Here is a 21,957-nt window from a genome sequence, read left to right on the forward strand (position 1 = left end):
TCAGGCTAGCTGATAAGAATAGTTGATAAGAATAGCTGATAAGAAGTAATAGCTAGTTATAAAAATCAAGGTTTCAACGATATAACAACAGATCTAATTTTCAAGCTCATAGCAAACTGTACCATAAAACAACACTGTTAACCTCTAGAAGAATGGGCTAAGTATTGTCTAGATAAGCACGTTTATATGCTTATTTAACCCGTCGACGGAAATGATCGCTTCTTGGATCAGCCAAAAATTTACGGAAGATGTCTCAAACGGCTCACTGAATGTTTACAGGTCAACCTTAGCACTTGTTTAGATGATAAAATTAGCAAAAATCCTTTGATTATTAGACTACTGAAGAGAATTTACAATAAACGACCGGCCAAACCCAAGTATGACAGGACATGCGACTTAGAACCAGTATTATTTGTAACGAGAGATTTGTAATTACGTGACGAGTCGACGGGTCGCGCTGCGCTAACCAGCTATATATATATAAAAGTAGCGGAGCGCGGAAGGAACAATCCAATTCGCCCCCGACATCACCGTGCCTAACACCGAACATCAAAGTTTTCGGGATACGGGACAAGAACTTGGGTTAACTGACCAAGTACCACTACACAAGAGCCACCGGATACGATCTTACGACACCGGGTCCGAGGACTGCATAAGCGGCAAAGCGGGGAAACGGCAATCAACTGCGACGCATCGACGATCCGTAAGCGCACCGTTATAAACTGTGTGACAATTCAGCGTTTGTTGCGTGCTGACCACAGCCTCACGTCGCCCTGCAGGCCGCGTTGTACTTTGTCGGGTTGCATTTGAACTGACGTGCGACACCAATTGTGAGATGCGATCGATGGGAATAAGATTAACGTGCGGGTTTATTGGTGTCTGGCGAGAATGTGATGAACGTGTGTCGGTGTGTTAGGCTCTTGTAATGTAAGGCTATCTGTATGCGAAGAAAACAATAAATCCCCGAGTAGTTTGTTTATCCCTGTATCTCTCGATCTAAATTAATTCTCAGAACTAATTAAATTAATTAAATTAAATTAATTAAACTAATTAATTAAACTAACTAAACTACGTTGCTCTACCGACTATTTACTAGCCCTTCAGAATTGTTAACCTATTTCTTATATTTTACATATTGTACCCATGAAATACCTTAACACTGTCGGACCTTACAACAAAACTGGTCATTCTACTTGCACTGGTTACTGCCCACAGAAGACAAATCTTATCTTTAAAAGGAATTAAAAACATACACTGTACGCAACAAGATTTCGAAATTGAGATTTCTCAGAAGGTTAAGAACTCTATGCCTGACAGGAATCAACCTCTATTGGTCCTAACCGAATTTATGGACAAACCCGAATTCGATGTTGTGAAAATCCTGCTAAAATACCTCGTGGTAACTAAATAAAATCGTAAACATAACAGTTTATTTTTGACAACTACAGCCCCATATAAAGTTGCCTCACCGGACACGATTAGCCCATGGGTAAGAGTCTTTTTTGGCTGGATATGGTGTTTATTAAAAAATTCGCACCGTACAGCCTTAAAAATGCATCTACCTCAGCAGCTTTAAAGAAAGGCGTAAATATTAATGTCATTTTAGCTGGCTGGTCAGAGAAATTCAGTTTTCAACCGTTTTTATGATAGACTCATTTCTTTAACCCGTTAAGGCCGAGAACGCCCCTCCCGGTACACCGCTCTTTCGACTATCATAACTCGTGCAATTCCACGTATAAAAAATTGAAAGATACACTATTTCAAAGCTTAAGATCTTCCCTTTCCAACGGTGTGCCGAAAAATGCGATAAAAAAATGTTAACTATGTGAAAATATTGTTTAAATAAAAAAAAACACGATTTTTTCATAATTTTTTTTTATAAAATCAAGTTTTCAGAATGGATCTCGGTTTGCAATCCACTTGGAACCTCAATAACTGGTGGCATAAATGTCTAAGCTTTCATAATATATATTTCCGAGATCGTTTTTTTATCTCAGTATCATCAAAATGGCGCTTCAATGACGGAATTTTCGTTCAGACATTCATGAATTTTTTCCTTGAAAAGAATGGACTTTTCGAAAAAGTCAAAAAGAAAAAAAAGTTCTTAAAATCACTCGTATAATACATTAGAATTTTTTCGAAATGTTTGGAGCAATTATTTGAATTTTGCAAATTGTCAAATTTTGAACATTTTCAAAATTGACCTTAATTTTTTGAAAAAATTCGAGTGCATTCTTTGCTCAGTTTTGAAAACTTTTTATTCCTGGTAAATTTTCATATGAGTTCATTGCTTTTAAGAAAAAAATTCACAAGTGTCAAAATAATTGCACAGTATGTATAGTCCGAGGTATCCACGCTGCAATTAGTGTGTGAGCTTGTACTGGTGAAAAAAGATATGAAAAGGAATACGTTTTTAGAAAAACCTAATTTGGTGATGAAAATAACAAAATAAACTATCTACTTATAACTGCAATCTATATCGGAGCGAAATCCTGAATAGCCGATCGTGTCGCAGAAGCCCATCATTCGTTCATAGGTGGCCTGAAAATCCAATTTTAGCGAAATTCATCGCATTGGAATGATTCATGAAATACATTGAATTTTGAATCTTGCAAGTCATTGAGTATTATTGACTATAATCAATTGAAGCAAAAATCCGTAAATCGGCCCGAATAATACAGCTGGTTGCTACAGGCTTCCTACCAACAGGACGTTCCACTGAAGTTATTTCAGTAGGTTGAGAAAAATGTCGAAAAGGAGACCCGCGAAAAGGAGTTACTGTGAATTGACTGATGAAGAGTCAGATTCGAATGAAAATAAACAGCATATTTTTATACCTAATCCAGATGACTCTGGCACTGATGGAGATAGTTCGTCAGATACTGACAATTCTGAATCAGAACTATCTGATGAAGACAATTCTGAATCGGAAATTCATGTACCAAATGTCTCATATCGATCTGTTTTTGAAAGTTATACAGAAAAACAAAAACTGTTAGAGTCAAATCATACTTTTTCAGGGTGTGAAGGAGAAAAAGTTTACTCTGTAGATTTGAAAGATCAATTGTTATTGCCTGATTCCGTAAAGCAGAAAATATCTTCAATGTCACACGTGGAACTGTTCGAAATCTTTTTCTCTGAAGAAATAAAAAATTATATTATTCAAGCCAGTGAAGAAAATGATTTGAAATTATCTACAAAAGAACTCAACACATTCATAGGAATATTATTATTATCATCTTACAATATTCGAAAGAATCAAAGAGAGTATTGGGAAACCGACCCTCTCGAAAACTGCTCTGCTGTTTCATCAGCGATGACGCGCGATCGGTTTAGTGAAATAAAATCTAAAATAAAATATTCAAAACCTACTGACAAAAATGATAATGATAAAGCTTGGAAAGTCCGTCATATTTTGGAATTGTTTAGGACCAATATTAAACAATTTGGATATTTTTCAACTGCTCTTTCCATTGACGAAATGATGGTTAGATTTTTTGATCGCACGTGTCTGAGGCAATATTTGCCTTCTAAACCTGACCGATACGGGATCAAACTCTGGGCCTTGTGCGGAGCAAATGGATATATATTCAACGTTGATATTTATTGTGGTAAGAACGATACAAGCATTGGGATAAATTTATCCGCATGTCCACTTGGCTCCAGAGTTGTATTACAAATGGTTAATCCACTTCTACATAACCTTTCAAAAAGAAAATTGTCTGACTATCATGTCTATTTTGATAACTATTTCACTAGTCCTGATTTAGTCGTTCACTTGAACAAATGTGGCTTACGATCTACAGGAACTGTTCGTAAAGATAGAGTGAAACAAAAACATGATTTTGAAAAAAAAGCACCACGAGGAACGAACAAAGCGAGTTATGATCGTAACAGTGGAATGAATCTCATCAGTGTAATTGACTCAAAAGAAGTTTCTATTCTTTCTACGGCAGCTGGCGTCACTCCCTTGGAGCCAATGGAAAGATATTCAAGAACTGCTAAGAAAAGATCAAAATTGGAATTCCCTTGTGCTTTTTCTTCGTATAACAAGTACGTGGGAGGAGTGGATTTGCACGATTTTCGATGCAAGAAAGCTTCTCCAAGTGTTAGTTCAAAGAAGTGGCCATTCAAAATTTTCTCACGAATTATTGAAATATCAATAACGAACGCTGTAACAATAAGCAATCTTTGCAGAAAGGATAGAAAAATAATGAAAACGCAAGAAATGTGTAAAGAAGTGAGTAGAAAGTATTTGGCGCAATCGAAAATATGTGATCTCAAATCTCACAGGCACGATACTAGAACAAGAAACAAATGTAATAGCGAAGGATGTTGTGTAAGGACTACCAGATACTGCATTGATTGCAAAGAATATTACTGTATCGAATGTTTTTCAAAATTACACGCAGGAAAGGTAGCGAAAGGAATTATCGATTCCAGAAAAATTCATCAACAAAAAAAATTAAAAATAAAAAAAAAAATAACTAAAATATGAAAAAAAAAAAAAAAAAAAAAAAAAAAAAAAAAACTATCTATATTCGTCGACCTCCTCATTAGTGATAGTTGGGCAACACAAACTCTGTTTGCGGCGGACAGGCGATCAAAGAGTGGATGTTAATGACTTACGTATTGGGCAATTACTTTGACACTTGTGAATTTTTTTCTTAAAAGCAGTGAACTCATATGAAAATTTACCAGGAATAAAAAGTTTTCAAAACTGAGCAAAGAATGCACTCGAATTTTTTCAAAAAATTAAGGTCAATTATGAAAATGTTCAAAATTTGACAATTTGCAAAATTCAAATAATTGCTCCAAACATTTCGAAAAAATTCTAATGTATTATACGAGTGATTTTAAGAACTTTTTTTTCTTTTTGACTTTTTCGAAAAGTCCATTCTTTTCAAGGAAAAAATTCATGAATGTCTGAACGAAAATTCCGTCATTGAAGCGCCATTTTGATGATACTGAGATAAAAAAACGATCTCGGAAATATATATTATGAAAGCTTAGACATTTATGCCACCAGTTATTGAGGTTCCAAGTGGATTGCAAACCGAGATCCATTCTGAAAACTTGATTTTATAAAAAAAAATTATGAAAAAATCGTGTTTTTTTTATTTGAACAATATTTTCACATAGTTAAAATTTTTTTTATCGCATTTTTCGGCACACCGTTGGAAAGGGGAGATCTTAAGCTTTGAAATAGTGTATCTTTCAACTTTTTATACGTGGAATTGCACGAGTTATGATAGTCGAAAGAGCGGTGTACCGGGAGGGGCGTTCTCGGCCTTAAATAATAGTACATTACAATACAAGGGTCGAAAGTTGCCGGGGCATCCAACTATTGAACCAAGTATTGTATACTATTTTTCTTTATCCCTGACTGAAAACGCGCTCAATATTTTATTAATTAGATTAAAACTCGAACTTTGTTACGTGCGCTATGTCTTCTATGTATCTACTTTTACTTCCTGCATCAGCGCGCTCTTGCGATTACAAATTTGAGTTTAATTCTTTTGCGTCATGTCATCAATGCCTATCAGATATTTCCAGTCGAATGCACCACGGAGTTATGAAATGTTGATGCCCGCTCGATTTTTGCATGGTCAAGGTGGGCATCAACAATAAAAGTATACATATTATAATAATTTTTAAAAAATTATTTTCTTTATTTTCGTTATCAGTTACAGAATTAAAGTGCAGTTGTTGAAAGTACAATTCTCAAATTTCACATTCTTTGCTGTTACTACATTTGAATCAAAGTGTTGTTGATCTGGGCATGTAGGTTGAGATGTTTTTTCATTTCTGGTAGAGGTCAAATCTTCAAGAGCCTTTCGCTTCACATTTTGTAGTGTTTCTGTAAGATGGATTATTGAAGTTAAGTTTCACTGGTGGTTTCTTGAAAAAAGTTTTATGATATGATGAGGATCCTACTGCATTTATTGATTTTAATACGATGATAGTACGGTGACTGGCAGTGATGAAGCCAGTTTCTTCGATTTTAGCTAATAATAAAAAGTGGCATTAATATTAGCTATTCTCTAAGTATCAGTACAACAGTTATATACATATTTGAAATTGGATGGGTATTTTCAAGTGAGAAGTCTTCAGAAAAATCTGACCAATCTAAGTTATAATCACGTCTTTCACTTTCTTCATAGATGTGTCTGCTTGTAGAGTGTTGGATGTTTTAATTCGTATCTCTGCTGGTAGATGGTCTTGGATGGCTTGTTGATGGTTTTGAAGTGTTGCCATTTGTGATGGTCTTCAAAAATCTCCAGTTTTATTAATGATTTCCTCGAAGATTAATTGCCTGTTCTATATAGAATTTGTTATATATCTTTGGGCTATTAAATCTAAACTTTATCTTCCAAGTTGTTTCACAATCTACATGTTTGCACCCGATTTGGAAAGGAGTGTTGCTGCAGTTCTTCTAAAACAGTGACCAGTGTATCTTTCTGTGTTGTCTAAATTTAAAAAGGTAGCAATCTTCTGTGGTATTTTGCTAATTTTATTTTTACCCACGTTTTGGCGAGTACATTTGTCATTACTATACTGTATAACAAATCTTTCAGTGAATTGATCGTATGGTCTCAACAACATGTACTCTTTCATTTTATCACAGAAAAGACTTTAATGATGAATTGTCCAGGATAGTTATTTTGGTTGTTTCCAATTGTAATAAGTATGCGCTAATTTCCTAAATCTTCTATATCTGATACTTTCATATTGGTGATTTCATCACAATGCAGTGCCCTACGAATGCCAAATATGAAAATAACCTGTAATTGTTATGAATATTAATGAATGATTGTTAATTCAAACATTGTACATATATAATTAAATAGTTATATATGTACCTTTGCTGATGAATAAATCTGATCCGATGCTTCATCTATAAATTTTATAATCTGTTCTCATTTCAAAACACAGGATTTCTTTGGTTGATATCCTGTGGCATTATTTTTAATTAAGCACTTTAAATTTAAAAAGTTATTAATATTTATATTTTCACGTGTATTTAAAGTTGTTTTAAGTATATTTTATATGCTCCACAAAGTCAGTGGTTTTAATTTTTCTTTTAATTCATTAAAATAAATAATTGAATTATTTTCATTTGAATTTGATGAAAAACTTATTTTCTTCTATCTACTTTTTACAAATATTATACACTAGAAGATGATGATCGTGATTTCTTTGACAACGTATCGATTTGCACGATTATTCTTGCTTCTTCATCAAAACTTCTTGACACTTCTTCGTCAACACAGTCATCAGATGAAAGTTCATGATTACGACTCATGTACATACATTCGCAACCGGCAGTATCAGTGATTATTGTAGTGAACTTGTCTTCATCCTTTTTGGGCAATAACTTTTGGAGATGATTTGATTACAATTAATATTCCAGTTTTATCCACAATGTAAATTCCTTTTAGTGTAAAATTATGTTAATCTAAAATATATTTCAATATCTGAATACTAATGAATATTAAGGAATATGAATCGCTACTTGATTGAATCTATAGCCTTTGGCTGAAGATGTGTGCTCGGTTTTTCTAAATAATAATTCGTGCCTTCTCATGAAATTATAGAGCCAAGCTTTACTTGCTATTTTTTTCTCTACTGAAGTGATGAGGGACCTGCATTTTCTCAGCAAATTTATATGCTAATTTTCTCACATTTATTTCATCAAGCCCCATTGATTTAGTCTCCATCTTTTATACCAACTATACCAACCATAGCTTCTTTTCATTCATTACTAAAGGTATGATTAAATAATTTTGTTTTCGTTTTTAGCATCACCAGATTTTTCTTTTAGCTTTTTCTGAAGTGTAGATCTAGGTATACCAAATTCAAGAGCAACACTTTTGCACTATTTTCCAGTACATACATCTTAAAGAGCTACATACAGCTGGCCTTCATTCTAATTTTTTTTCTTATTTTTAAAAATAAGCTCTAACCATTAGTGATAGGTTTACCTATTTATAAATATAAATAAAAATAGGTATATCACTTTTATCACATAGTTTTAAGCTGTTTAAATTAAAATTAAGTACTTATACTAATCATTTCAATCAACTCCAAGGCTGATAATAAAAAACTAACTTAATACCTAAATTAAAATTAACCACTTTGATGTAAAGACTATGTCATCAACAACTATTGTATCTTTATGCTTAGGTTGGAATTTTAGTCCGTAAACGGAATTGATATAAATTTGGGTACCTTGTACTCTTCTGCAGAAGTAAAGAATAGCTTTATTATTGCTTAGATAATTGATGTCACCATAAGTCATTCTAATGCAATTTGGCTGTCCTATTGCTTTGCCTGAGGCTGACTCAACTTTATTTTTTATTGCTTTAATGTTGTTAACTTCAGTAATTTGGTCTATTATATCAAAAACCGTTTCTATAGGATTATATTTTGTAATATTTTCATCAGGTGATGATTCCGGTTCTAAGTGTAATGCTTTTAAAACAGTTATTGGTTTAAAGCCCTCAATGTAGGGTTTATAGTAGTCGTCATTGTTTATATCTAGTATAGTTTTATTGGTTGTTATATTATATGATTCAGTGAATTTGTTGGTTAGCTTAATTACATTTTCCATTTCTTCATTTGGTCTGTTTAGCATTTTTTTATAATTGTAAATGGTCATTCTAGAGTGTGATCTATTATTACGAAGGTTACAATTGTTTGAAGGTTGAATTGTTTTACCTTGTATAGAAATATTCGAATTTTTGTATGTGAGCTATAACAGTTATTTCCAAATTGAAGATATGCTGTTTTATCAATGTTTAATGATAATCTATTCAAGGCTAACCAGTTACCTACTTTTTGTAATTGATTATTCATCTTTCTTTCAACTTCTATCCAATTCCTACCAGACGCGATGACTGCTGTTTCGTCTGCAAAAGATAGGATAGAATTTTCTGACATTCGAAAGAATATCATTATAACTAGAATCAATGTTCACTATCGAGTAGCCTTCCCTTTAACTCTTCTGACCTAGATAGAAAAAAAATGAAATTATAAATAAGTCCAACATTGTGCATCATTGATAATAAGTTGCATTTATTCTGATTTTTAACAATATATTTTTATAATATTGTTTAAACTAAAAATGTTCCTAATTGTTGGAATTGCTACTTTTTATTAATAAAAGAAAATTATTACTCAGTTATCATTTGGATGTGAATAATATTAAATCTTTAATATTATTAATGTGTGTATAGTATTAATTTTAAATCTTTCTTCGCAGCTAATCGATTTGTATATGAATATTTTCGTTCTATAAAATAGGCACACTCTCTAACAACTTACAGTAGTTATTTTAGATCATCAATACATTCAGTTGTCAGTATACATTTCATGGCAGTAGCTTCCGAACAGCTATCTTTAGTAATAGTTTCCATTATAGGACCAATTATTCACTCATGATATTTGAAACTATGAGCATCGAGTATATGCAAGTCAAGTGCGCTGAAAAATTCACTCACATCTGTTTCACAATCACCAGTGTGAATAGATCCTGCGCAGATGTAACACAAGTCAATTGATATACAAAACACCATATGCATAACGGGGGCAATGTATTTTCCAAGAAAATGAATCGAAACTTAATAAAAAACGCAATTATTACCTAAGACTATCTTTGTGTCTATAGCAAAAGTACTTTTGCTAGTCACTGGATTGATGTATTCTTCTCTATTCTTAAGTGTATTGACAAGCAAACCCTCGTGGCACCGTACACTGGAAGTTGAGACTGCTCCACAGATAGTTTCTTTTGCAATGTATTTCAAATCTAGTCGAGTACAATAGTACAATTTATATTGTTTGAGAAGTATTCTATGTCAACAATACGATTTCCTTTTACCCAGCAGGTTGCATCTGAGTCTACGTCAATTTTCTTTTTCATACCTTTTCTTATTTTTCCACATTCTGAGCGCTGCTCCCTTCGTTTACGCACTTGTTTGCTAACAAATTTGTCTTTCCAGGGATCCTTCTCCGGAACATTTGATTTATACATTATTCAAAATACTGTTTTGCAAAGTAAATTTGTTGTATTAAATAAGGTTATATGACAACAGGTGCCATTGCGCAACAGTGGCAGCAACTTAAAAATAAAAAATTTTAATATGCGATATTGCCCCGAGTTCACATCATTTTTCATTTGTGTTATCCTTACACCAAGTGCGAAACTAATTAATAACACATTTTTTGCATAAATATTATTTCATTATATTTCATTTTCTTGTATTCAAACCAAATTTTTAGGCTATAGTTATTGATGGAAAAAAAAATTAAAATTTGATTCTCTGAAGTTTATAGCAGTCATTTCAGCCTAAGGGATAGGACCGTTCACCTGATCCCATACTCCTCATGACTTTCCAGAACCCCCTTAAAGTTGGCTTAAAAAAACAATCTAATCTATCCTAACATTATTCTTCCAAATACTCCATAAGGTCTAACCTATTATATTAATTTAATAGCATTAAATTCGAATATATTGATGAAAATTGTACAAATAATGAAAAAGAAGAACACGATATAGACACTAGCAAGGCCAAAATTTTCAAAATTCTTGAACCAGCAGCATTAATAACTCAAAAATTAAAATCCGATCCACATTATAAGTATTATTTAATAACTGTGTTACATGCTAAAAAAGTTAACGAGTATGATACTAAATTTTATCAAATGAAAAAAGTTTTTGAAGCCCCATTAGAAAACCGTACAATAGACTTAGACCAATAACTGTATTCCGAATATTTATTCTTACAGTGAATGTGGCCAGCATACTGATAGAGATGTCATGTTAAGAGACTGACTTTATCAAACACACATTAATGTCGAAACATTCTCGATTCAGGCAAAATAAATAATTATTTTTTTATTATTTATTTGAAAGCATTATAAGAAATCTTCATACAGAAATTTATCATTTATTGAATGTTCTTGACACTCGCTAAAAATATACTGCCAAAAATTGAAAGAATTACAAGACAATATTTCGGAGTTAAACCTCCATAGTCTTTTTAGTCGTCTAAAAAGGGTAGTAGTTTATTGGGTTAAACCAAGAAGAATCATTGCTACGCATGATGCAAGAGTACGGCACTGTTACATTGTTTGTTACTTTATGTCCTGGTAAGTGGAATTGGCCAGATATTGCATGCTTCATACAAGAATTCGAAGGATTACCAAACGATTCAAAATCTAATAGTTAATTAATCGCTGATTATCCTATATCAGCTGCAATTTTTATTGAGACAAAATTCAAAGCTGTGATAGCCTATTTACTTTCAGATGCAAAACTATAAGGAAGGAATAATTCATCATAAAATTGGGATTTCCGTAGCTTGATTTATGTTCATACTGTCAGAAAAGTCGATTTTTATTGAGCCTTAATTGTGAAAAGACTTACGGTAACTGATATAACTAGTATATGAGTATATTACAATCGTAATTGAGATAACAAAATAAATTGGCTCTAAATTGCACGAGCCAATGCAAAGTGGGACGTCTTAAATACACAATTTCAGTGATCACAATAATATGGAATATGCGTTTTATCATAAATAGCTGGTTTTAAAAAGAATCCGGTTGGCGATTCCGAAAAAAGTCACTTACGGCCCATTCTACATGGATTCAACCGGCAAAAAAGTTAATGGCTTTGATATATGTCATTCTATGTCAAATTTCATGAGACGTGTTTTTTCTTTTTATCAAAAAACGATTTTGAGATCATTTTTTGAGGTTATTGGAGGCGGGATCAAAGTTATCACCTTAAAATCGATATACAGGAACTAAAAATTTACATTTTTTTCAAATGACAGACATTTTGACCCAAATTATGCTGTGGAAATTTTTATTTCTTCAAAATGCGAGGAACTGAATCTTGTTTTCAAATTTTATATATCTTGAAAAACGACGTAAAATGGAAAATTCTGAAAAAAGTATTTTTTTTTTCAAAATTGATTTTTTAAAAAAGTACGTCTTCGATTTGCACGAATTTTTTATGTATTTTGCAAGATTATATAAGCTATCTTTTGGCTAAACCGCAATATGCCATCTTGCTCTGTTCACGAAATATAGTCCGACAACTATAAAGTGCCATTTTTTACATGTTTAAACTAGTGTTATCCACACATAGCGCTTTTCTGATGATTTCTATATGATAAATCTAATCAAACCATTATATTCTATGTAAAAAAGTACATCGAAAACATGTGTCACATATTTGAAAAATAATTTAATTGGCCTCAAAAAACTCAACAAACATAGTAAAGTATAGTATTTGGCTTGTTATTTCGTGTTCTTCATCATACTTAATTAGTTAAATATAGTCTGTTCATGTACAATGATACACAGTAATGTTATTAATAGTAATTTTTAACTACTATCAATTGTAATCATTTGAATTTTATAATTTAAAACAGTGATTCAAATAATTATAAACTACTGCACCATCTATACGCTCTAGTATTAATGATAAATATTAGCTGATGTCGATGAGCAATCTCCGCTTCAACGTCGGCTACTCCTTGCAGATGTTCGGATCTAAATAAACAGCTTCGTGTTATGTCATAAATAATACTTCTTTCTTTGACTAATGCAGTGAAATCGAAAGCTTTTGAATCAATTACCATAGTGCGCGAATACGTTACATCGTTTTAGGTGTTACATAAAACTATGTAGAAATAAAAAATAAATAAATTGGTATGTCATCTTTATGTCTTTCAGAGATTAGATTTTGCTGATTTTTAATGAGTTAGTAAAAGCAGTATTTGCCTTATACCTTTTCTTTCTTCGTTCCATAACTAACTATTTTTTTTTTAGTTTAGATTGGGCTGCGTGAGTTTATTAAACAAGGAATTGTTACTGTCTGCAAGAATTGTAATTATCAACAATGAGTTCGTTTTGTTACAAATGAGCTCAAAAAATGTTCAGATGTTAGCAAGATTCATAAAAAGGTTGTGTACGAAGATAATAAACGTCTATTTAAAGTTCCCGGTAATGTAGTAAATGGATTGTTGATATCCAAAGAATATCAAAGCCGTGATATAACAGAAGACACGACTATGTTCTCTTTGTTATGATAAACTTCAAAAAATATCAGCAGCAAATCTTGAAAAAGCACAAGAGTTAGTTTTCTCTACTCCATCTAGTGAATCTCAAAACCATTTACCAGCTAATTCTCAATCGTCTATAAGTAGTATTCAATTATACGATGAAATGAACGACATTGTGATTAGGAATAATTTATCACTATCACCATTCAAATCTCCTTCGAGTATTAGCTCAAAAAACGTAGAAAATTACGTTAATGGCAAACGCAAACAATTATTCAATACTTTCACCTAAGAAAGTGATTGCAAAATTAGAAAATTATGTGATGTTTCTACAGATAAATTAGTATTTGATAAAGCAAGACATGTTACGAATGGAATAAAAATTCTAGTTCGGTCTTATCAAATAAAAATGTAAATTATCAAGAAAAATTACGTTTAACACCGTTAATACCTTCGAGTCTTCAGAAAACATACATTTTGTCGCATATCAAGAGAACTATAGATTACACGATCCGAAACTCATCAAAGCTTGTGCAAACTAAAGGTAATACGAACAGCCTGACCTGTATTCTGGAAATCCTGTTAAGAGTGAAACTATTAAGTTAGTTAAAAGATATTACTTGGACAATAATCGAGATTATTCCAGACAGTGTCCCAATAGAAACGACGTCAAAAGTATTAAAATTGATGGAGAAATAACAAAAAAAGTCAAACGGTTCCTCATTCATAGTATCAAAAAATTTATGATTTAATTTTCAAGCAAAATCCAGATCTCATAATTTTAGGAGCAAAGATTTATCAATTGCGCTCTAAATGGATCATTATTCAACCATTTAACGATTCATGTTTATGTGTTCATTGTGCCAATTTAGACCTTTCAGTGACCGCTTTGAAAAATATACTCAAGAAGAGACATTCTAAATTTTCAACTTTAAAAAAAGAGTTCTTAGCCATAATAGTTTGCTCTAGTGAGAACGATTTACGAGTATGTATTCTTCGAGAGTGTAAAAAATGCCAAAATAAAGTTATTACTGAAAAAAATGTTAATCAAGAAGATTTACTTCATGATGGAATCACTTACGAAATCTGGCAAAATAACGATTTAGTGAAAAAAAACTTGCTCATTTGATGTTTATCTAAAGGAACTAAATAAGTACGTGGAAAAACCGAGTAATTATAGACGAATCAAAGAGCTTCGGCTAGAAAAAACCAGATTAGAGAAAGAAACCGGCAAGTTGAATAGCCATTGTCTCATTCTTCATGGAGATTTTACAGAGAACTGTTCCCTCATTTAGAAAAATATTATTTAAGGATTTCATTAAATTAATACGCAGATCTCCATATTTACATCTGTTACCGAAACTATAAGAGTAGTGAGTGATGACAGACAGCATAATTCAGAGTTTGAAAGCTATGAATTTCATAGCGAGTGTAAAAAATTAGTGGATACGATAAATAGTTTCACTGCAATGTCTGATGGCGCTTCAGCTCATTTCAAGAATAGATTCCAGTTTCACGAATTAAGCAATGATTATAAGAATACAAAGTGGATCTTTACAGCGACGGAACATGGAAAGAGCGCATGTGATGGTGTTGGAGGATTATTCAAACATTAGGCTACGGTTCATTTACTTGTCGTCATCGCGCAATGAAAGTATACAAAATGCTGAAGATTTTGTTAAATATGTGAGAAAGTATACCGATAAAATAAGACTTATACATTTGAAAGCTGAAGAACTTGAAGATTTTCGTACTTAGAAGAGCGAAGAATGGATGTCGGTAAAGTCTGGTAAAGGCATTCGTGATAGCCGTATTTGACAATGACCCGACAGACAAATGATGACGGAAAATCTATTGTCCAAAGAGCTATGAAAAAAAAACAGCTAAAGGTGAATAGGTACGTATTCAGTGCTGAATATTTCTGAAAATTATACTACTAATCACTGTGCTTCTCTATGATTTAACAAACTAAATATTGATATTAGTATAATTATTGTACATCATTGCAAATGAACAGATTATATTAAACTTATTGAGTATGCTTAAAAATATTGTAGAATATAGATTTCGTCGTTCTTCTCAATATTATTTTGTTAATTGTCAAGGGCAACGTCTAGTAACACGTTGTTATTCTTTTTAGTTAGTCTTGCGAGTTGATTGATTGAGTAAACTGATTTAACCAATAGAATTATTTTTATATTTTGATTTGTTCAATTAAAGTTCTTTTATGCAATCTGTTTTTATTATTTACGTGAGTTTATTACAATATGAATAGCAAGCAGAATACTGTACTCTATTATGTTTGTTTTTTGAGATCAACAAAATTATTTTTTCAAACATGTGACACATATTTTCGATGTACTTTTTTACAGAGAATACAATGGTTTAATTAGACTTATCATAGAAATCATTAAAAAAGTGCTATATGCGATAACATTAGTTTAAACATGTAAAAAATGGCACTTTATGTTTATCTGGCTATATTTCGTGAATGGAGCAAGATGGAATATTGTGGTTCCACTAGAAGGTAACTTATATATATATATAATCCTGAAAAGCACAAAAATTCGAAAATGTACTTTTTCAAAAAATCAATTTTGAAAAAAAAACAACTTGCTTCAGATTTTTCCATTTTACGCAGTTGTTTTTCAAGATATATAAAATTTGAAAACATGATTCAATGCCTCGCATTTTGAAGAAATAAAAATTTTCTCATAGCATAATTTGGGCTAAAATGACTGTCATTTGATAAAAAAGCAAAATTCCGTTTTCCGTAAATCGATTTTAAGATGTTAATTTTGACCTTGCCCCTAATGATCTCAAAAAGGTTTTTTGAAAAAAAGAAAAAAAACACGTTTCATGAAATTTGACATAGAATGACATAATGAAATTTAAAAAAAATTGAAACGTTCAATTTTTTTTGCCGGTTGATTACATGTAGAATGGGCCTTATACGAGTGGCCAACTTAAGTGAGACGTACTATGTAGATATTGAGCAGAATCCACAATTTATCGATTATTTTTAATAAACGAAGATGCAATCACGCAAATCCCAATCGTGAAGACATCTTAATCACTACAGTTGACATTCTATTATGACACAATTCTACTATGATAATAAACAAAATTAAAAAATCAAGCGCCCCTCCAATAATAATAATTCCGTAACTGTGTCGACGCATCTTTCAAAATAGCAGCTTATTGTATTATACGCGTGCACAGCTTAATACAGTTATTGTGTGTATCCAAGCAATGATCGGGACTTTAACTTGCGTCTTTCACAACTGGAAAGAAATCCGAAAACTAGTTATCAAAGCACGAAAAATGTAAAACTGTATTTAATAGGCACGATGAAATTTGGCGAAGTTACCGCACCGCGAAAGCGTCGCGATGCGTATGATCCTAGCTATGCGTCTGCTACTGCAATATTGCTCTTTACGGGGATGCGCTGCGCAGGTCGCTCCGAAATATTTATCTGGGGGGAGATTGTCGATGAAAACATGAACGTAACATAACTGTTTTTTATTCGAGAAAGATTTGAACTGAAACTATAATACAGGCGTGTATTATATTTCTTTTGAGGGGAATCCCAAGTGAAATTCCTGCTATCCCGTGCAGAAATTTCCCCAGTAGAACCCAAGGTTTAAACCCGATTCTGGCTAGATTTACCTAACTTCATAATTCTCACGTAAATCATACATGAATCGAATCGGAAAATCGTGGAGTCACTGACAGGGTTATGGTGTATAAGTGTTTCTCGGCTGGATCCAGTGCGATACTCGTGCCGCAATCAAAGCTTTCTTTTACACATGTTTTCCTTGTCAGTATCTGACTAGACATTCGTATTTTAACTAACCTAAAAATACAATGTTAATTAGTAATGATAATCTCACTAGAATCTTGTTAGTTCTCCTTTGATTTAACACCGATTGCATCAGACAACTAAAAAATTCATAAGTGCAAACGAATAGGTTATGATGAACTTTTCGACAACACGTACAATCGTACTTATTAATTTGATTTCCTAATGTAAGTATTAACTTTAAGTTTATAATTATTTAATATAAACATTCATATGTATATTATAAGCAGTATATAGAGACTCAAAATCTAAAAAATGCAAGAATCGAATGTTGATCAGAAAAAAAAGAAAAACAGAGAACGGAAGAGAGAATATCGACTGATCCAGAACGAGGTTAATTGCCAGATTGCCCGTGCCCAAGTCGAATATATATACGTAAATATTGATATAATATCAACAGGAAGTTCAGCTAACAACATTTATTTATCTCACGTCATAAACTTAATACAATTTTTTTGCAGATGAACAAAATGCTAAGAAAGCTAAGTTTGATCAATTACACACCATTGAAAATTTACATTTTCAAGAAGATATTGATGCATACCATCAACTACAGAATAAAAATGATTTTAATCATTATCATGAATCCACAGAGTCTCAACATCAAATTTCCGAAAATGAGCAAAAATCCGACGAAATCGATCAGCCATTAATAGATCTAAATCAAGAAAACGAAAAGAAATTTGATGAAGCTGAGAAATTGAAGGAATGGGCTTCTGAACGTAACATTGATTACGTAGCATTAGATGAATTGCTGTTAATATTACGAGAAAGATTAATGCCCGAATTACCAAAATCTTCTAAAACATTCCTAAATTTGAATTATAATTATGACATAAAAAAAATTGAAAATGCTGACCGGGATATGTCATATGTTTATTTCGGATTAGAAGGCAGTGTACGAAGCGTAGTAAATCCAGATCTTCATAAAGATGGAAACATTTTTTTACAGTTCAACGTAGATGGAATGTCTTTGTTTAAATCGAGTAACGTACAGTTTTGGCCAATTTTAGTTAAAGTGTGTGAAAAATTTGATACCTACCAGCCGTTTGTACTTGGCATATTAGAATCCGATGGAAAACCTGATCATAACGCTGATCAGTATTTAGATGAGTTTGTGGATGACCTTAATAATTTGTTAGAATTAGGCCTAATAATTAATGAAAAACACTTTCAAATTAAAATAAAATGTTTTGTATGTGATACTCCAGCACGTTCTTTTTTAAAATGCACAAAAGGTCATCCCAGTGAAAAGTGGAACGTTTCCCAACCCGAATCCAACAGGGATTCCTTGTCGGATTCTAGGCTGTACTGGGGAAATCGGATCAGAATCTAGTCCGATTTTTTAACGAATTTCTGCACGGGATGTGATAACTTATCGATGTGGGAGTGATTGAGATGGTTTTATATGTAAAATTTCACGAGGAATTTAATGGTGTAGTCCAAAAAAAATCTTAAAATTTTTGTCTATATTTTTCAAATAAAAAATTTTGGTTTTGAATTTTTAATTTTTGACTTATACCAGCTACAGCTGGTATGGTATTGGACAATGCGAACGATCGTGCAGCGCACCGAAGAATGTATGTGTGTGTTAGGTGTTTCCAATGAATTTGAATTCTATGAAAATTAAATTTTAAATTATTTGAAAATTTGAATTTCCATAATTCAAATTTGTTCTTAAAATTCAAATTCATTGAAAACACCTAACACACATTCTTCGGTGCCCCGCACGATCGTTCGCGTTGTCCGTATACGAAAACGCGGTCGAGTGATAATTAAGGCCGCAGTAAATTGAAACTCATCTTGCAGTTTTTGATATTTCGGAGTAAAAATTTTTTACAGTTTCTTCGAATTATTCTGAACAACATTACGTATAGATTAAGCTGTAGCTGGTATAAGTCAAAAATTAAAAATTCAAAACCAAAATTTTTTATTTGAAAAATATAAAAAAAAATTTTTAGATTTTTTTGGACTGCACCATTAAATTCCTCGTGAAATTTTACATGTAAAATCATATCAATCTTGATTTTGTTGCACTGCACCATTAGATACTTTGTGAAATTTTACATATAAAACCATATCAATCACTTCTGCATCAATAAATTATCACCAAGCTAAAATTTCACTTGGAGCTTCTCCTAAGACATTCATTCATATGATTTTGAAAATTGAATTCCAAGGTCACCACACGACACTTTCTCTAAACCCTACAACTTTTGTAATGACTATTTTTCCGATTTCTGCAATTCCAGAGGAGTTATTCTACGATTAATAGAATCGGAGATATTCTTGTTTAAAGAATGGCTTTTCTTCCACAAAATTTTAGGAAATTTATGGCTGGTACTGTATTTTCTTTAATGACTCAGTTATTGGATTCGAAAATTAAGGTACACGACATTTTGCAATATTACATGACTTAGGAGAAATTATTAACATTTGCTGCGATTTTTTACATATGTTGTGAGATTTCAATTTATTCAATATGATATTACTATGTTTTAATTGAATCGGCAATTTATTAACATTAATTAACCCAAATGGTTGTTTCATAAAATTTTCTGATTGTAATGTAGATAACAAATGGAACATTTCTGAAAGTTGAAATGAATATTTGACAAAATTCACATGCTGGAATAAAAAAAGAATCTTTTGACGCTTCAAATATTGAATTTTGTTTACTTTGAATAATATGTGATGAAATAAATATAATTAATGATAAAATGAAGACTCGCCTTAATCTAGTTCGTTAGCTAATGACTAATAAAAAGTATTTCAGGTAGGAGTGCAACTCATGTAAATAATTAATTAAGATTTATATTTAACTGGCAGTTGAATTAACGAAAGAGGAACAAAGAAAACTAGTATCTAGCAAGCATAAAAAAACCTAGTCTCATGGGGGGAAAAAACCATTTAGATACCAACAAATTAATACAAACTAAATTACACATTAACTGATTATCGCTAAAAAAAACACAATGAAAAGTATAGTAACGCTGATTTTGGTTTAGGATCGATTAGCCTTCACTCAGACATACACACACGTTGAATGGCCATACAAAAGGATTCGCTTACCAGCCCGACGCGCTATGCGCGCAAGGTATGAGAGGGAGAGTGTCTCCAATCAGGAAAGGCACGACGCATCTCCGACGTGTCGGGCACGGGTACAACCCTTACTACGTCGTCACCTGAGATAGACAAACGGACAGAACTGCCGTAAGGTCGGAGACACTTCAGAGGATATACTGTATCCTCAGCTTAGGCCACAGGCGAGCCTGCCCTTAGCCCCTAGTGCCGCTGGTCACAGTTCGCTTTGCGAGATCGCACACACTTGTAAACACACAACCAAAAATGACGAGCACAGTCGCGCACACAAGCTACAGAAAGGAAGAAGTGGATATGTTACTAAGCACGAGAAGGTGGTTAGTGAGAGTACCGAACTCGTCGATTTTCCAAGATAAAATCTTTTCGCATCCTCCACTTTTCCAGCAGGAAGACAAGAGGCATCATCCTACCTTCCAAGGCCCATTCCATTTATTTCATAACAAAGCATTATTCTCGTAACCGAGAAGATAAAAGAAAATTCATCATATTAATTCACACTGTACACAAGAATGTAATTAATTAAAAGTTAGCTTCTCGTATTCGTTCCCTCTCTCTCTCTCTCTCTCTCTCTCTCTCTCTCTCTCTCTCTCTCTCTCTCTCGCGCTTTCTTTCTTTTATTCTCTCACTGTCATAAGTTCTTTGTTTTTGTAATATACATTTTAATAAAGCTTCTAAAAATTTAGAGCTCAAAGGTTATTGCATACTGTGAGAGAGAGTTAATTATATATTATTTTAACGTCATCAAAAAGAACATTCGTCCCTCGGTGCGAGGCTAACCGACGACTACTCGTGGTATGCTAGATGCTAGTACGCATACGTTTCACGTGTCTGAAAACGAGTGCGAAAGCAAAAAAATCGTGTCAAGCGTTTTTTACCGTGAACGGGGATTAGTAGGTAAATAGCTAGGCGAATAAAAAGCGTGACTCGAATGAAAATAATAAGAGGCATCGATTTATTCTGCTTTCTCGACAACACAACGGAATTACATCACCGAGAAGTTAAAACGCACGCAAAAATCAACAAGTGGTCGCACTTGTTGATTGTGACGATCAATGAGAAAAAGAAAGAGATATTAAAAGAAAACACTCGCGTGAGCACAAACTACTAGCGGCCGCTCCACTCGCACAACGAATTATTGCGAACACAAGAAAATACTTTTGTAGGAAAATAAAAACGACAACAACACGTTTAACTTTACACTTCTATCGTTATTATAAATTTAAAAACTTGGGACTGATTTTAATCCGGAACACGCGAATCGATCGAACGGTAAACTTTCACGTCAGTGGCTATTGGCGGGCAGGACAAGATTGCTTCGATACCCGACGTGAAGCTTCCACTGTTCTCGCTCTCTCCTCCATTCTTTCGGCTCTCCTGATCGATGAGATACCATGCTTCCCCATAAAAACTTGTTTCGATTTTTCGCCTTTCTTACGCCGAAGATTGGTGCTACAGACGACGATGCGGATATCGCGTGGCAGACGTGGGTATGGTGCTAGAGCTGGTCGGTGGCTCCGGGGTTTTCCGGCGCTTGTGGAGCCCGGAGAACAACGGCCCGGACAGCGAATTTCTCGACTGACGTATCCAGAAAGGTTTGGTCACCGCACGGAAGCACTCTATAAAATAACAGTGGCACTAAAAACCGCACAAACACTCTGGTGAAAAATAGGCGAGAGGAAATTAGCGCGAGCTTATTTTTCTTCTCTTTTGCTTACGACTAGGCTGTCGAAGCAATACTGATAGTTTCTAGTTGGATCCAGCTCTTCTTCACGCTTTCACTTTGCGCCCGTGTGTCTCCGCTCTTTGCGTTCACGAATTTTCGGCCAGTCATATTGGTATTCGGATGATATTTAAAATATACATTATTTTTTCCATCACCTGTTTCCGCATTTTCTAAATTACCTATTTGAATCTAAT

The 21,957-nt window shown here is 33.0% G+C and overlaps 1 protein-coding gene across 1 annotated transcript; it reads left to right on the forward strand.

The window, feature by feature from the left end:
• The first annotated feature begins 2,746 nt into the window (after nt 1-2,746).
• LOC131671297 (uncharacterized) lies at nt 2,747-21,619 on the forward strand. The gene is made up of 7 exons (XM_058947627.1): nt 2,747-2,994; nt 3,430-3,881; nt 3,957-4,240; nt 13,837-14,061; nt 14,637-14,826; nt 17,400-18,051; nt 21,496-21,619. The coding sequence occupies exons 1-7, from the start codon at nt 2,747-2,749 to the stop codon at nt 21,617-21,619; spliced, it is 2,175 nt and encodes a 724-aa protein (XP_058803610.1).
• The last annotated feature ends 338 nt before the right edge of the window (nt 21,620-21,957 follow it).

Source organism: Phymastichus coffea, unplaced genomic scaffold, assembly GCF_024137745.1.
Source record: "Phymastichus coffea isolate CEN01 unplaced genomic scaffold, Cenicafe_Pcof_1.1 PCOF00123, whole genome shotgun sequence".
NCBI classification, from domain to species: Eukaryota; Metazoa; Arthropoda; class Insecta; order Hymenoptera; family Eulophidae; genus Phymastichus; species Phymastichus coffea.

Excerpts from the sequence above, each read along its gene's own strand:
- LOC131671297 (XM_058947627.1), top strand. The coding sequence starts at position 2,747 with ATGTCGAAAAGGAGACCCGCGAAAAGGAGTTACTGTGAATTGACTGAT. Across the intron at positions 2,995-3,429 it reads TATACAGAAAAACAAAAACT|GACCAATATTAAACAATTTG; the intron begins GTTAGAGTCAAA and ends GGAATTGTTTAG. Across the intron at positions 18,052-21,495 it reads GCTGATCAGTATTTAGATGA|ACGACGATGCGGATATCGCG; the intron begins GTTTGTGGATGA and ends TTGGTGCTACAG.